At 37.8% G+C, this 16,838-nt stretch overlaps 3 protein-coding genes across 3 annotated transcripts; all 3 read right to left on the bottom strand.

Moving 5' to 3' along the window:
• Positions 1-4,822: 4,822 nt before the first annotated feature.
• LOC125194578 (Fanconi anemia group I protein) lies at positions 4,823-11,865 on the bottom strand. Its single transcript, XM_048092837.1, has 13 exons — positions 10,820-11,865; positions 10,407-10,488; positions 9,868-10,059; positions 9,591-9,655; positions 9,351-9,510; positions 8,589-8,834; positions 8,165-8,281; positions 7,812-8,012; positions 7,649-7,730; positions 6,443-7,362; positions 5,764-6,265; positions 5,495-5,685; positions 4,823-5,415 (listed from the first exon to the last, which is right to left on the bottom strand). The coding sequence occupies exons 1-13, from the start codon at positions 11,863-11,865 to the stop codon at positions 4,942-4,944; spliced, it is 4,278 nt and encodes a 1,425-aa protein (XP_047948794.1). The 3' UTR covers positions 4,823-4,941.
• Positions 11,866-13,285: 1,420 nt separating this feature from the next.
• LOC125194577 lies at positions 13,286-14,027 on the bottom strand. Its single transcript, XM_048092835.1, has 2 exons — positions 13,852-14,027; positions 13,286-13,658 (listed from the first exon to the last, which is right to left on the bottom strand). The coding sequence occupies exons 1-2, from the start codon at positions 14,025-14,027 to the stop codon at positions 13,286-13,288; spliced, it is 549 nt and encodes a 182-aa protein (XP_047948792.1).
• On the bottom strand, positions 14,024-14,473 carry LOC125194576. Its single transcript, XM_048092834.1, has one exon. It carries the CDS (start codon positions 14,471-14,473, stop codon positions 14,024-14,026), a length of 450 nt encoding a protein of 149 aa, XP_047948791.1.
• Positions 14,474-16,838: the final 2,365 nt, after the last annotated feature.

Here is a 16,838-nt window from a genome sequence, read left to right as displayed (position 1 = left end):
AATATCGACCTCAAGATGGTGGTTATCAAGCCCGACTCCTTCTCCTCTTAAGAGGGTCCGTGCTGAATGGTGCGATGTTTTGTCAAGGAATGTAAACACATTCTACCTTCACAAAGGCAATCCTATGTCATTGAAGGATCAGGCAGCCACATCCATCCATTAATAGCGATGAGGGGATTAACGGATGTGAGACTTGTTAGAATGTGATTTCGATGTCATATGCTCATTCGCTAATAAGCATTTGTTGTCGAATATTTTACTTTGTCGCTTATAGTAATTGGATCAAACATTTATAATTCAAACAAAATAACTGAAATAAATTCAAAATTAGAAACAATTGTAAGACGCCTCACGCATGCGTCACATTCATTTGCATACTTCCGAAGCAGTGTCCCCATCAATATTTGGATTTTCACCAAAAATTTTGTTGCAAGCTACAATAAATTCTCTGATATATTTAATAAAGAAAAATTATTATTTAAATCATAACTTTTGGCTAATTTATGATTAATGTCATAACTTTTAAAAATAGCAAATTAAAATCAAATCATAACTTTTGTGTATTTATCGATTGTCGAATATAATTTTTGTACTATTCGTTATAAATGAAAGAGCATGATAATTAAAGCGGGGCATATTTATATAGTTAATGAAAACAAGTGAATAACATGACCTCACAAAATTCATTTCTCCCACAATCTGAGGATAGCGAAAAACATCACAAATTCCTCCAAATATATGTATGTATAATGTTATTTTATAGATCGAGGCACGCACATCGCACGGACGCTACACGTGTACATATATACTGATAAGCAATATAGAAAGAACAAACATATCAAATTAAAGAAAACTTCCTAAAAGCGTTAACTTAAAGAAATGAATGAAGCCATAATGTATGTAAGAGCAGTAGAAAACCATAATATCGACCTCAAGATGGTGGTTATCAAGCCCGACTCCTTCTCCTCTTAAGAGGGTCCGTGCTGAATGGTGCGATGTTTTGTCAAGGAATGTAAACACATTCTACCTTCACAAAGACAATTCTATGTCACTGAAGGATCAGGCAGCCACATCCGCCCATTAATGGTGATGAGGGGATTAACGGATGAGAGACTTGTTAGAATGTATTTTCGATGTCATATGCTCATTCACTAATAAGCATTTGTTGTCGAATAATTTACTTTGTCGCTTATAGTAATTGAATCGAACGTTTATAACTCAAACAAAATAACTAAAATAAATTCAAAATTAGAAACAATCGTAAGACGTCTCTCGCCTTCACGCATGCGTCACATTCATTTGCATACTTCCGAAGCAGTGTCCCCATCAATATTTGGATTTTCACCAAAAAATTTGTTGCAAGCTACAATAAATTCTCTGATATATTTAGTAAAGAAAAATTATTATTTAAATCATAACTTTTGGTTAATTTCGATCAATGTCATAACTTTTAAAAATAACAAATTAAAATTAAATCATAACTTTTGTAAATTTCTCAATTGTCATATACTCCCTCCGTCCACAAACAATAGATCTATTGTTGTTCGGCACGGGTTTTAATGTAGAATTGGTAAAGTAAGAGAGATGGGGAGAAAAAGTAGGTAAAGTAAGAGAGATAGGGAGAAAAAGTGAGTAAAGTATGAGAGAGGGAAGAAAAAGTGGGAAAAGTATGAGAGATAAACTTTCCATTTTTAGAAAGTGATCTAATTTTTATGGACGTCCCAAAATGACAAAAGTGATCTATTTTTTGTGGACGGAGGGAGTATAGTTTTTGTACTATACGTTATAAATAAAAGAGCATGATAATTAAAGTGGGACATATTTATATAGTTAATGAAAACAAGTGAATAACATGACCTCACAAAATTCATTTCTCCCACAATCTGAAGATAGAGAAAAACATCACAAGTTCTTCCAAATATATGTATATATAATGTTATTTTATTGATCGAGGCACGCACATCGTACGGACGCTACACGTGTACATATATACTGATAAGCAATATAGAAAGCACACACATACCAAATTAAAGACTTCCTAAAAGTGTTAACTTAAAGAATGAATGAAGCCATAATGTATGTAAAAGCAGTAGGAAACCGTAATATCGACCTCAAGAAGGTGGTCATCAAGTCCGACATCTTCTCCACTTGAGAGGGTCCGTGCTGAATGGTGCGATGTTTTGTCATATGTCACCGAAGGATCAGGCAGCCACATCTCTCCATTAATGGCGATGAGGGGATTAACGAATGTGAGACTTGTTAGAATATGTTTTCGATGTCATATGCTCATTTACTAATAAGCATTTGTTGTCGAATATTTTACTTTGTCTTGTATAGTAATTGAATCTAACATTTATAACTCAAACATAATAACTGAAATAAATTCAAAATTAGAAACAATCGTAAGACCTCTCTCGCCTTCACGCATTCGTCACATTCATTTGCATACTTCCGAAGAAGTGTCCCCATCAATATTTGGATTTTCACCAAAAGTTTTGTTGCAAGCTACAATAAATTCTATTATATATTTAATAAAGAGAAATTATTATTTAAATCATAACTTTTCATTAATTTCTGTTCAATTTCATCAATTTCTGTTCAATGTCATAACTTTTGAAAATAGAAAACTAAAATTAAATCATAACTTTTGAAAATTTCTCAATTGTTGAATATAATTTTTGTACTATTCGTTATAAATGAAAGAGCATGATAATTAAAGTGAGACATATTTATATCATTAATGAAAACAAGTGAATAACATGCCCTTACAAAACTCAATTCTCCCACAGTCTGAGGATAGCGAAAAACATCACAAGTTCCTCCAAATATATGTATATATATTGTTATTATATAGATCGAGGCACGCACATCGCACGGACGCTAGTATACTTATAAGCTATATAGAAACCACAAACATACCAGATTAAAGACTTCATAAAAGCATTTACTAAAAAAAACGAATGAAGTCATAATGTATGTAAAAGCAGTAGAAACCGTAATATCGTTGCACCTGAGAAGTAGTTGCAGCGGCCATCCGTTGTCTGGAACCACCACCATTTTTGTTATGTCCTTCTTGTTCTCCGCCACCATTTTTGTTATGTCCTTCATGTTCTCCGCTACGTCGACGTGGCAATAGGTGGCTCCATTGCAATTCTGTTAGTACTGAGTCTAGCTTGGGGGCTGTAGTCAGGGACGGATGTATATGCCTCCTATAAGAGGCAAATGTCCCACCTCAAAAAAATTCATTAGTGCTATTTTGATCATTATTTTTAAAAAGTTTTTGAAATACCATTATAAATGCCCCTTCTAAAATCTTTAAAATGTCTTTGTATGAAATTTTGCCCCACCTATACAGAATTTCTGGATCCGTCCCTGGTTGTAGTGCACCAAGAATGTCCTCTATTGCTTCTCCAACATGATAATCTAGTCTAGTTGTGCATTAGGATTTAGTTATTTATAAATCACTTCCTATATATGATGTCAATTTATTGGTCCGGACAATTATATTGCATGGACGTTACACGTGTACATATATATATATATGTATATATAGCATTATAGAAGTCATTAGCATATATAGTTAGTTAAGATAAGTATCAATTAAAGATTCTCCAAAAGCATTAACTCAAAGAAACCAATATATTACAAATCTCACAGTTACATTAATTCGGGGATGTGTGAAGCTAATTAAAAGGAGAATTATAGTATATGTCTGCCTAGTCGAAGAATGCTTTCCTACATGTCTGCCTAGTCAAAGCAAGTAGCAACTTTGACAACCATTCTTGACGTGCAAAGCTGCAGTTAATGCGATAAAGGAGCTCGGAGTTTGTGGCTTTGAATTCTCCTACCCGAGCAGGTGCAGCCCCAAAGTTAGAGCTCGAGCTTGTGGCGTTAACCAACTCTATGTGTTAATACTTTCTGTATTGGTAAATTCAACCTTTTTGTACTACGGTCGATAAACTATTAAATTTTGAAAATTTCATTAAATCCAAATGAGTTGCTGCCGACCCCCATTCATCGTTAGAAAATTCCATAAAATTCGGCCTTGAGGTTGGTTCTACCACAGTTTAAAAACTCTATAAAAAATTTGTAAAATTTCATTAAATTCAGTCTTTATTGTTGATGGTCCCACGTGAACTCTTTGGAGTTGATTCTTGTCCGGCATCCATAGGACTATTTGGGACACTGGTAAATTTTCATATTTTGCTAAAATTAATTATTTGATCAATTTAAAAAGTGCATCTTTAATTCAATCCTAAGTGGCTATGTAGTCTTAGCACACACATTGCACGGACGCTACGCGTGTACATATACTTACTTTCTCTGTTCCACCATAAGCCTATTGCACTAGTAGTATTGATTTTAAGTAGTGGGTAATTACTTTCTCTGCGTTTCATTTACTCCCTCCGTCCCCTATTAGGAGTCACTCTTTGACCGGGCACGGGTTTTAAGAAATGTAAAGAAAAGTTGGTTGAAAAAGTTAGTGGAATGTGGGACCCATTTTTTTATATTGGTTTTATAATAAAATGTGAGTGAATTGAGTTAGTGGAATGTGAGACCTACTTACTATTTATGATAAAAGTGAAGTGTGACTCTTAATTGGGGACGTACCGAAATGGAAAAGTGTGACTCTTAATGGGGGACGGAGGGAGTATATTTTATTGCGTTTTATGCACAGCATTATGTGCTGTGTCTTCTACCATAGCAGGGGATCCGCCCCTTGGTGATATCATTAATGAATGTTGAAACGTTGTGTACTAATCTGTAAAAAAAAATCATTACTAGAATGAAAAAACGTTAAACAATAAACATTGTACCAAAATATGATATAATATCAATCATTCATTTACACAATCGCTCGACTAGCAACATTCCTGTTTGGCTGTTAATTAAACGAACATGAAGGAAACATGTACTAGCATACAAGAAATCTGCATTTTGCTACACTTCTTCATCAGAGTCTTGCACTACTTTGCTCGTCCTCGCCCTCTTTACTCGACGGAGCGCTGCTTCCTCCTCATCCTCATTCTCCGTGTCATCTGCAGCCAAAGGGCTACCACGTTCACCACCATCAGCTCCATCTCCTGCAGCCAAAGAGCTAACACATTCAGTGTCATCAGGTCCCTCTCCTTCGTTGTCGCTCCCAGATGAACTATGTGCAGTAGAATGATGGGAATCTGCTTCTTCATGATTGGGGTTTTGCTCCTCCGGTGCATCTTCAGTTGACTCCACAATCTTGAAGTCCCTAGAGGTGCTCCGTTTGGCATGTCTCAACAGATTGAGTTTGGTGATTTTGCTAAGCTGGATAAGATACTTCTCGTAGTCTTCGATCTGGAAAATCAAGTCAGGGATGCATCTGTTTTCCCTCTTGATTTTGTTGACTAGTCCTTTATTCGTGTTGCTCTCTTGTTGATTCTATAAATAAAAAAGCAACAAAACAACCATTTGAAAATGCACTAATATTTGCAGAAAATTCAGTACTAAATCCTCATACCTGCTGCATTTTAGTAACAAAATTATAAATAGGTGCTGTTAATTTCCGACAAGTTGTTTCCACCAGCCTTTGGTACTTGGAACTGGGTAAGAATTGCTTGCACCCTTTAGGACTGATCCGGAGCTTTGAGATCCGAGCTAGATTCTTGTAAAATTTTGCAGCCAGTTTCAGCAAATGTTCTGCTTGAGGATCTGCGGTGTTTACAGGGAGTTAGAGAAGAAGAAAGAACTACAGACAAGAATTGGGAGTTCAATATCATGCATACGTACCCTTCAGGTTCATGGCAACGAAATGTGATAGCACTTTAACCACAGCTTCTGCTCTCGAGTACAATACCTCTTCCACTGCTAATTCAGGAGCCTCTTTTCCAGTTTGATTAAAAGAAATGCCTTTCTGAGTAGCCATATAGCATGTCTTTAGCCTTATCGCAATCCAGTCCATGTCAGCTATGGATGAGTCAACTGACTGCAATATAGTTGTAGAAATTGCAGCACTGGTTGATTTTCTTATGATAGGAAAGGTTTCAGATTCATCTACAGGATCCATATCCTCCGAGCCTAGAACTTGTACTAGCTCAGAAGCCATATTTTCAGCGATAACCATGTCCGCTGGAGGTGAGGTTAAAGTGACAGCAATGAAGACCAAACATTTTGCAACCTTTGAGTTTGATACATCACTTCTCCTGCAGAGTTGTGTCGCCAGAGAACCAACAAGATTCCTCCTTTCTTCGGGCAGCTTCTTGCCAATCATCAGTACCATGTCACATAAAATCTGATAATACATACGTATGTTTAATAGCATTATAACAAATGTCACGACATAAACACAGCATCTCTTTGAGGTGATGATCAATTTCATATAACCTAGCATCAGATGGGAGTTTACTAGTATAATTAATCTCTTTAACATGGATGGTGTAATAGGATGGATAAAGCACAGTGCATTTACCTCGGCTTCACGGAAAAAAGAGCAGCCGAGAAACTCAATAAGTAGCGGCTTTATGCTCTTAAGGAATAACTCTTTGCTTTTTGTGCTCTGGTCATCAATTCCTTCAGCTAGCTTGCATTCATCATCGCCCCAGTCACCCGCAGCAACATTTTCCTCGGGCAGAGAGGTTGATACTAAGTGATCAATCAAACATAAATACTTTGCGCTGGACAAACCTACCTCAATTATCTTTTTCAAACATAGCAAGGCCAAATGAATATTTTCCTTTCTACATTCAACATCTTTCTGTACCTTTGCTTCCTTCTTGCTAACTGACTTGAGAGAGAAAATTATATTCAGCAGTGGAGGCCCGATAAGCTTAATTTCACCATAAACTAACGTCTTGAATGGATCATCCTTTCCCGTTTGGGAGAAGAATTTTAGTTGATGAAAGCACATATGTAAGACTCTAGAAAGAATTTTCGAACCAAGAACCTGCACCTTTCCAGAAGAAGGTTGACTGTTTCTCTGCGAGGCTGCACCATTCTTAGAATTTTCAAGTTTCCATGACTCTAGTGAAATTCGCAAGAGATGATGGATGCTAGAAGTTGCCAAAAGAGGAGTTCGATCTGGAGACTGCTTTGCGCAGCCTATAGCAAGTTTATCGGCAGCATCACTGGCACTAGGTCGTATCACTGGTTTTTTAGCTCCACTGCCATGTCTAGAATTAGATGTATATTTGTCCACAAACTCGTGAATCTCAACAAACTGAGAAAGCTCCGTTTCCAGTTCCAGTTTTTGCTCATTAGCAGCTTTGACCAACTCATTGACAATATTATTCATCACAACCTCAAGAATCCCTAATAAAAGTGTAGCAGAACACTTCCTTTTTTCTTCTTCTATTGGGGTAGAGTCTGAATCTTGCTTCTTGCCCAGCAGACCTAACTAATACAAATTGAAGCGATTTACATACTGAAGTAACATAGGAACAAGTCAGGGATAGGAAACAAGTTAGAAACTGATAAGCAAATAGAACTAGAGAAACTAGAGAAAAACACCTGCATTCCAGGAATGAAGAATGAAACGACTTGGAATTTTTTTCGCAAAAAGACATGCTCTTACAGGCATTGGACCAATACAAACCCACAAGAAATACACATTTTATTTGATAGGAATAACAACTGACTCATTGAGTTGATTACTGGTGATATTGCGCCAGAAAAATACCTTCCAAATTCCCGTTTCTCAGAAACTTCCGAATCTGTGCTAAAGCATTTGAGAATGAAACTCCAGAAAAATTTCTACCTGCCTGATAATTGTTGTGTCAATAAAATGTCGGTTAAAAGAAAGAGAACTAGCAATTTAAATCAGCTGAAGGAAATTCACTAACCTCATTGTCCTGGGAGATGGAGAAGCCAAAACAAGGGAGTGATTCTGAAGGATGATCAGACCTATTTTCAGACCTATTTTGTGGTTGAAGAATGAGAATCCAAGAGACACAAAAGAGAAGGCAGTCCAACGGCTCTTCAATACAAAATTTCCCATTTTCTAGTTTGACACATTGATCGATTCCCAACGGAAGCTCTTCATTCTAGACAGAATCATGTTAACAAATAAAGTCAATTGATGGGACAGGTAAAGATGATTTTGCCTGAACACTGGTAGAAAAGTACAAATAGATATTACTCTCTAGAAGGTTTACCAGGATAGCCCGGTTACAAGCTATTTCCCGTATATGAATACCTCTTTGTAAAATCGCTGGAAGTGGGAGAGTAAAAGGTCAAAAATGGTGCCGGAACTTAGAGGATCCACCACAACAAGCTTCATTATACCATGGTAAACATTTTCCCGGACATTTGCCTGGTTACAGAAATAAAAAATAAGAAGTTAAACTTGGATACAGTGAGTCAGTGACCCTTTACTTTAGATCAAGAGTGGTCATTTTGACAAAACTAAAAAGGATATTTCATGGTAATTCAGTCTATACAAATTTAGATGCAAATAGACAGCTAAAAATTCTCAAGCAGCTCCTTAGCATGCCTTCACTTTGGTGGTTCAAGTAATATAACCACTTAAATTAGAACTCAGAATTTGTCCAGAGCATCTGATCAGAAAGCAGTAAAAGTAAAGTATCTGCATGAAAACTCAATGAACCATTAACATGAACCTGCTGATAAAGGCATCGTTGTAGCAAACCACTGAGCTCTTGGAAAAGGTCTGCTCTAGTAGCATGAGGTTCTTCAGCTTGCTGGCTGCAACTGGCCTGGCTGCTTGATTCTTGAAAAGAAAAAAGTCCAACTGGTTTTGATTGTTTTTCTGCAGAAAGCAGGTCAAAAATGGCACTACATGCCGCAAGACGAACTGAATTTTCTCGTCTGAACATAGCCTTCCTTAGAACCAAGATAGTGTAATCCTGAAATGGTTAGATTACCGATGGGAGTTAGAAAAATACTCCCTCCGTTCCATAGTAATAGAGTCATTTTGCCATTTTGGTACGTTCCATAGTAATAGAGCCATTTCCCTTTTTAGTAAAAGTCAACACAATTTTCCACACCTACTTTACTCTCTCTTACTTTTTTCTCTCTTCATCTCTCTACCTTTTTCATTTTCCACTTTATTCTCCATTTACTTCACTCACCAACACAATTTTTCTTAATCTCTGTGCCGAAAAGAAATGCCTCAATTACTATGGAACGAAGGGAGTAACATTTATAACATCGATAACAATATAAAATTACCAAAGAAAATACATAGGTGTCACGAATCACTAACCCCTAATTTTCTAAAAATATGCTAATCTGTACAAATATCGTGTTCACAATCAGTAAGCAGTTTGCTTTCAGTTACAAGAGTTAAAAATATGTCTATGTATCGTGTGACATGAGTCATGACAGATGCTGCAGTATTTGGCATGTTGCAAAATAAGTACCTGAAGACTACGACTAAACTTCATAAGAGGAAGTAGAACAGTAATGAGGTTAGAGGAAATCCTGCTATCCATAAATGTGAAATAATCCAGCATTTCTTTCAAATGAGATATGTGTTCCAACATTGGGTGTGGATGAACTTGGACCAAGTATCCAAGTAATCTAGAAGTAGTAAAATATAATGAGGTTAATAGGAAGAAAATAACCAAATAGATGAACACTATAAACGTAAGAAATTTCACCTTGTTATCGGGAAGGATTTTTCAGGCTTCATAGACAGGACATGGTATTTGCATTGCTCAATTATCTGAAATGTAATTAACTCAGTATCATGCTCTACTGTGTACATGAACTGATGAACATAGAAAATGAATACCATGAATAAAGAAAATATTACTATCTTGTAGTATTTCTTAAATTTGGTGTTCCCTGATGAAGCTTCGAATCCTGACTCCCTATCTAGGAACCAAAAGCAGAAATGGCAGCACCTCATGTGCCATATTACACTAAATCACTAACCTCATTCCTTGACATATCATGCACTTCGAACAGACATTTCAGTACTTGTGTACCTAGCTCCTCTGTACCCATAAGACCATCAGATTTTGATATTTCTTTCTGGGATCCCTCTTCTACTGCATGAAGCAGTCCAAATCCCAGTTGCACTATACTCGGTACTATATGCTCTCTTCCATAGTGACTTCCATTCACCTACAAAAAGAGGACATAAAATGGTTATAAAAGAATAAATGTTCTATATAATAACTAGACGTCCAGACAACAAAAAAATCATAAATCAATGAAAAAAATTTAAAATCATGAGCATGGTCCGAAATATTTACTATTTTAGACAAGTAGAAATCAGGAATGCATATGAAAGTATAGAGTATATCTCAATAACTGAAATAGATGACAGTAAACTACACATTGTTTTGTGCACTAATTGATCACCACATTACAAGGCTGATTTACTTTACCGAGTCCAAATATTTACTCTATACAAATTGAGGCATAATTTCTCAAAACAATAGCAGAATATAAAGGAAAAAGTAGCTCACAGATTTAAGAATAGCTTTTTCTATTACTCGAGCGTTCTCCAGATACTCCTCCTTCAGTTCATCGGGTAGCCATCTGCAGACTCTGCAGCGAAGAAATGGGGCATGGAAATGATTAGACAAGAATGAAAATCAATCAAAGTTCAATAATCTTGAAACAATTTATGCATAATATTGATGAGCATTGTCTGAAGCTGTTATATTCAAACTTGACAGGTTAATTTGAAAGGGACCTATCATAATTCCAATAAAATCTTGTATAGTTATTTCTAAAAGTATAATTTATCAAAAAGTCTATTTACACTTAATATTCAAGTTGATTACATGAGTGCAAATGGATATACCTTTAAAGTAACATCAGATGCAAGGAGCATTTGTAAAGATCATAAAAAGAATATCAAGAGCTAAACACTCACTTGGCAAACTTATAATCTTTGTAAGCATTAAACAATGCCGTTTTCAGAATGTCAATTGCACTATCGCTGAACCTCCTAATTCTGGCAACGGACAACAAAACTGTAACAGTAAAATGATTGAAAGCCCTAGAATCCTGCCTCACCAGTCCCAAAACCTCCTGCCCCAATGATGGATCCTGCTTAACTGCAAAATTGACATGAAGCAAGACCGTCCCTTCTACTTGCTTCATCACAGAACCGGCCTTATTGGCACCCCCAAAATACAATACAATCCCTTCAATCACCTCCCTCTTCCCAAACCCTTTGGCAGCCAGCACCAACAGCTGATAAACCAGCCCAGGCAAATCCTGCATTTCAACGTCTTCCCTCATTTTCGCAAAAATCTTTTGCAGGAACTCCCTCCGCCTAACTTTATCAATACACGACGCAAAATCCCTTATACTCTCCACTAGTTTGATCAACAGAACATTACTCCAATCACACTCAATCACAGCGTCTAAGACCGAGTTCACGTACTCTACAGGCTTATCGATTTCGCTCGAGATTCTAACCAATTCGATGCATTTCGGAAGGAGAATCAACACCTGAGCATCATCCAATTCGCTGATTTGGGGGAAATACGATATAACTAAATCAATTACTTCAGGAATCTTTCGAATTTCAATGGCGTCTAGGTGGCCCGCGAATTGCTGGATGATTGATAAGGAGTTGCGGTCGTGTGGAATTTTGCGAGAAGTGAAGAGAGAGAGGTAGGCGTGGAGGAGGGCAGGGAGGAGAGAGGACAGTGCGGCGCAGGGGTGGTGGGATATGAGAGAAATGAGGGAGGAGACGTAATCGGAGACTGCGGTGGAGGAGTCGGCGGAGGCGGCGCGTGAGTGGAGGAAGGAGAGGAGAATTGGGTGAGATGACTCATCGAGAAGGAAAGGCGGTAGCTGGGAGGAAACGGGGTTGAAGTGGTGGTGGTTTTGAGCGAGGGAGATGATTTCGGCGTCTGTCAGTTGCGACGGAGGGTGCATAGCGCCGCGGGAGTTTTCCGGTGAGCGCATGGTGGCGCGCGGCGTTAGGTTTGAGCGGGAAAAGGTGTCAAACTCAATTACTACTATAAGATACTATGGAGTAAATAAAAAGTTAAGACTAGTATTAAGTACTTATATTAGTAAGTTATTTAAGATTAATGAAATATGAGTTTCTTATTTATTAATTTTATAACAAAATTTATTTATTAATTTTATAATAAAATGTGAATGTGATGAATTAATGGAAAATAAGATGTATTTATAAAAATGAAAAAAAAACTAAGTAAGAGTAATATACTAAAATGATAAATGTGAACAATGGTGTATTTGATAATAGAATACAGCATTATAAAATTTAAACAATAGTTTGGTCATTAGTTGGACCATCAAAAGTAATGAGGGTTTAAATAGTAATTATACATTGTATTTTATTTTTAATTAAATTTACGTTTTATTATGTACTATATTGCCCTTGTTCATTAATTACACATCTAAAAATACTTAGCTTTACAATTAGGAATGTACAAGAGTCATTCATTTGGCAATATGGGACCCCGCATGGATAATTAATTTTATTTCTCCATCTTTTATTATACTATCTGTTTAAGGATATAATTTTAAATTTTTAAAATTTCATTAGCTTTATATATTTTATCTACCAAATAAAATAATGATGTAGCGAATGACTAATGACTATTTTTCATCATACTAGTCTATTAATTTTAGCTTCAATAATTTAATAATAATTAGCTATATGAAGTATTGAAAATTTGTTATCTAATTTTTATCAAATGTAAACCATCGGATTTCCAGAATTTTTTATAAAAGTATAATGTTTTAGCTCAATTTACTATAACTTGCAATAAATTAAAATTTGCTATGATACATTAATAGTACTAATTATGTTTTTGGTTTAATTTCAAAAATTTATAATCTAAATTAATGATATTTTCAAAAATAATATTACTGTCAAATTATCATGACACAAATGGTATATAACCTATGATTATTTTTAAATACGTTTATTTCTTTAATATATGCATGATTTTAGTTATCTCTAATTAATGAATATGATTTGTATAATGATATTTAATTTGATTTAGCTTTCCTTAAGTAGATATTTATTCATTTAATTTGATATCAGGGTAAATTAGTCCCAATGTGAAATATATGTATGAAAAATAAACACAAGGGCATTCACGGTGGGACGGACTATAGTTCGCTCTAAGTGACGCCTTATGCACCTCCACGTCAGCATTTTATCATCCGCCACTTCCACCTGCAATGGGGCGGACTATAATCCGCCCTAAGTCACGCCCTAAGCATTTTATCTATTATTTGAATATTTAAATACTTCAAAATTTGGGAAAAAAAAACTTCATTTCATTAAAATAAAAACATTACACTACGAATGTGAAAACACTACAAATTCTCAATGGCGGTTGCGGTTCTAAACTTCTTCAATCATGTCGGTCATGAGCTGAGTATGGTCTTGTTGGCTGCGCATTGAGGTCTGTTGCTGTAGAACCTCACTGAAGCCCATTGGTAATCCTCGAGCGACAGGCGGGGTCGCGGTGCTGGAGCTAGGTCCAGCTTCATCATCCACCCAATCGGTGACATGTCCAACTTCTTGTTCGACTATCATGTTATGCATGATTATGCACGCATACATGACGTCGGTGATGACTTCCTTGAACCAGAAACGCGCCGAACCTTTCACGATTGCCCACTGCGATAGGAGCACCCCAAAAGCCCGCTCCACATCCTTCCGCGCAGACTCCTGCTTTGCCGCAAACAAGACTCTCCTCTCACCAATTGGGCAGCTGATCGTCTTAAAAAAAAACAGGTCACCTTGGGTATATGCCATCGGCCAAGTAGTACCCCATATGATGTCTGCGGCCGTTGGTAGTGAACTCGATGATCGCGCCGCGACCCCTGCACTGATCCGCGAAGAGGGTGGACGAGTTGAGGACGTTGATGTCGTTGTTCGACCCGGCTACACCGAAGTAGGCATGCCAGATCCAAAGGCGGTGGCCAGCGACGACTTCTAGGATCATCGTAGGGTGGCTGCCCTTGTAGCCACTGGTAAATTGGCCTCTCCACACCGTCGGGTAGTTCTTCCACTGCCAGTGCATACAGTCGATGCTCCCTAGCATCCCAGGGAAGCCGTGCACCGTCTCGTGCATCCTCATCGGCCTCTGGCAATCATCAGCACTCGGGCGTCGCAAATATGTGTCGCCAAAGCCTCCACAACTATCTTACAAAATTTCTTGAGACATTCGCGGCCAGTTGTATCCCCGACGTGAAGGTACTCGTCGAACATATCCGTTGTGGTGCCGTAGGCCAACTGCCGGATCGCAACCGTGCACTTCTGCGGCTTAAGTCCGGGTCCGCCGATACCGTCTTCCCAATACCGGAAGTATTCATCACGTCCCTCCAACGTGTGCACAATGAGGAGAAAAAGATCTCGGCTCATTCTAAAACAGCGGTGGAAAACATTTGGGCCCCACTGTGGTTGCTCGGCAAAATAATCTGCGAACAGATGTTCGTGAGCTACGTCGTGCTCGTGCGGGACATACGTCCGACGTTGTATCGGCCGAGGAACCCGCGCCACCGCCGCCTCCGCCTCCCGCTGCATTTGTGCCAAACACTCTGTCGCGGCTTCATTAACGGCATCGAACAAGGCTCGAGTCAAGGCATGTTTGCAGCCATCCGATGTACTCAACTCGTAGTCGCCGAGATTAATTTTTGAGAAGATGAGAGAGAATAATTGAAGAGATGTGAAATAGTAGTGTGTGTGAAATGGTAGAGAATTGTGGTGTTTAAATAAGAAAAAAAATTGGAAAAAAAAAATGTGTTCGCATCGTCTGCGATGCCACAGTGGCGGACGATGCGACGGACGATAAGCATCGTCCGCGCTTCGTCTGCGGACGATCGATCGGGGCGCGGACGATGGTTAAGCCATCGTCTGCGACGCCACAGTGACGGACGACTGTATCGTCCGTCACATCGTCCACTCCATTGTGGATGCTCTAAGGCTATTATAGCATGGAGACATTATGTCTCTAAATCACTACTCATTATGTAATCAAACATCTCAATAAATCTAAATACAGTCCACATACTAAAAAAACCATCAGTTAGAATTTATATATATTTAATTTAAAATGTGTAGTCAAATATTTCACAATTATCTCACATATTGTTTTTCTGATGAAACCAATAACAATGTGGCAATTAGATTTTGCAATCACACAACGTCGCTATGTGTCATCTCCGTTTTGTTCGTGTAGATTAATCTTTACTGTATTGTTTCACTTATGCAGGGTATTGACTGTGCAATGTCTCTACCTGACTACCCGAGTCTACAACTCAAGATAGACTCATTTGCTCTTTAGACATTAAAGAACCATGCGATTCGAACAAAATGTTCCGGATTGCTTGTTGCATTTCAAATGGGTCGTGTGGTCCGTGTCCAAAGCTCTGGTTGTTTTCCGTATTTCGCATGGGATGAGTCCTCCTACTTTTTCTTCATCACCTATTCTATTTGGCTACACAAACTTCTGACGAGGCCATCGATGATTTGTACACTCATAGTGAAGAGTCTTACAAAGCTAGCACTTTGACATGCAGATTTTGTGAGACAATGTCATTTGAACATTCACAATGCGCCATAAAAATCACAACTGTTTTATTTAGCTCATGGCGTCTCCATATAGGATTTTAGAGATGTCATGTCTATTATAGCATCCACAATGCACCCTGACAAATCAATCACAATTCTATTTTTTAGCTGTCATGTCTGTATTTCTCATTTCAGTCCCAATAGTTGTAGTGTAGCTAACCCCAATTTGAGCTCCAATTTTCTAGTATTTAAATAATTAAATTTTAATTGAAAAATACATTAATTGCAATAAAGAAATAAATACCAACAACAAAATAAAATGTAATAGTTTAAAAGATGAAAAATATAAAATAAATAAAATAATAAAAATGAAAAAAAATTCAAAAAATCGTGCAGCCGGGCGGCAGGTGATTGCGCTGGGTTGAAGGTGCACAGCCGGGCGGCTGATGGGTTTAGGAGGACTGGAAAGAAGCCCTTTCGGGCGGCCACCCCAGATCGGTCTGCATCATAAATGCTCTTAAAGTGTCCACAATACTTTGGCCAAGTCCAAGGCCAAGCCACAAATCACATTATTTTATCAATTATAGGTATATTTTAATTCAATTATAAAAAAAATTATAGGACTATAATAATTAGAAAAAAAATGCATAATTTAATTAAAAAAATTTGAAACCAAATCTTCGTTGTATTATAAATAGGGAAAAATCATACAGCGAAAATTAGGGTGTAAAATGTGTGTCAGGTGAAAATGTGTAAAATGTAGTATTTATAGGAAAAAAACCGAAAAAATAAAAAAAAATAAGTTTTTCCGGCACCATGCAATAGGGCGCCGCGGGCAGAGCCCCGGCCCTACTCCATGCGCCATGTCCCCGCCGAGGAGTCGGTCCACGCCCTTCCACATACCCCCCCTCCCACGTCGTGGCCCTCCGTTTCCACCCCCGTGGGGAACTGCGGCTCCCTATCATGGACACTCTTAAATCCCTAAAAGAAAAAATACTAGGGTCATGTTTTAGTCAGACTAATAAAATTGTCACTATAAATTGTGTCAATTATGATTTTATAAACTACTTGAAGTACTATGTTTGATCCTAAATTAATTATTTTAGCGAAAGAATTGTCCTATGACTAGAGGTGGCCAAACCAAACCGGACCGCCGGTTAACCGCCGATTTCCAACCGGCGGTTCGGAACCGGAACCGGACGACGGTTCCGGTTCGAAATCTGGTTACATAGTTTTTACGGTTCGGTTACGGTTCAAGAAATATGCAACCGGAACCGACGGTTAACCGCCGGTTCAGAACCGCCGGTTAACCGGAAAATGTAGCCGTTCGCCGATAGGTTCGTAGGGTTGCAGGGCGTAGGTCTGAAAAAGGACGGTT

This window comes from Salvia hispanica, chromosome 6 (genome assembly GCF_023119035.1).
Source record: "Salvia hispanica cultivar TCC Black 2014 chromosome 6, UniMelb_Shisp_WGS_1.0, whole genome shotgun sequence".
Classification (NCBI taxonomy): domain Eukaryota; kingdom Viridiplantae; phylum Streptophyta; class Magnoliopsida; order Lamiales; family Lamiaceae; genus Salvia; species Salvia hispanica.
This window is presented reverse-complemented; position numbering and strand designations above follow the sequence as displayed.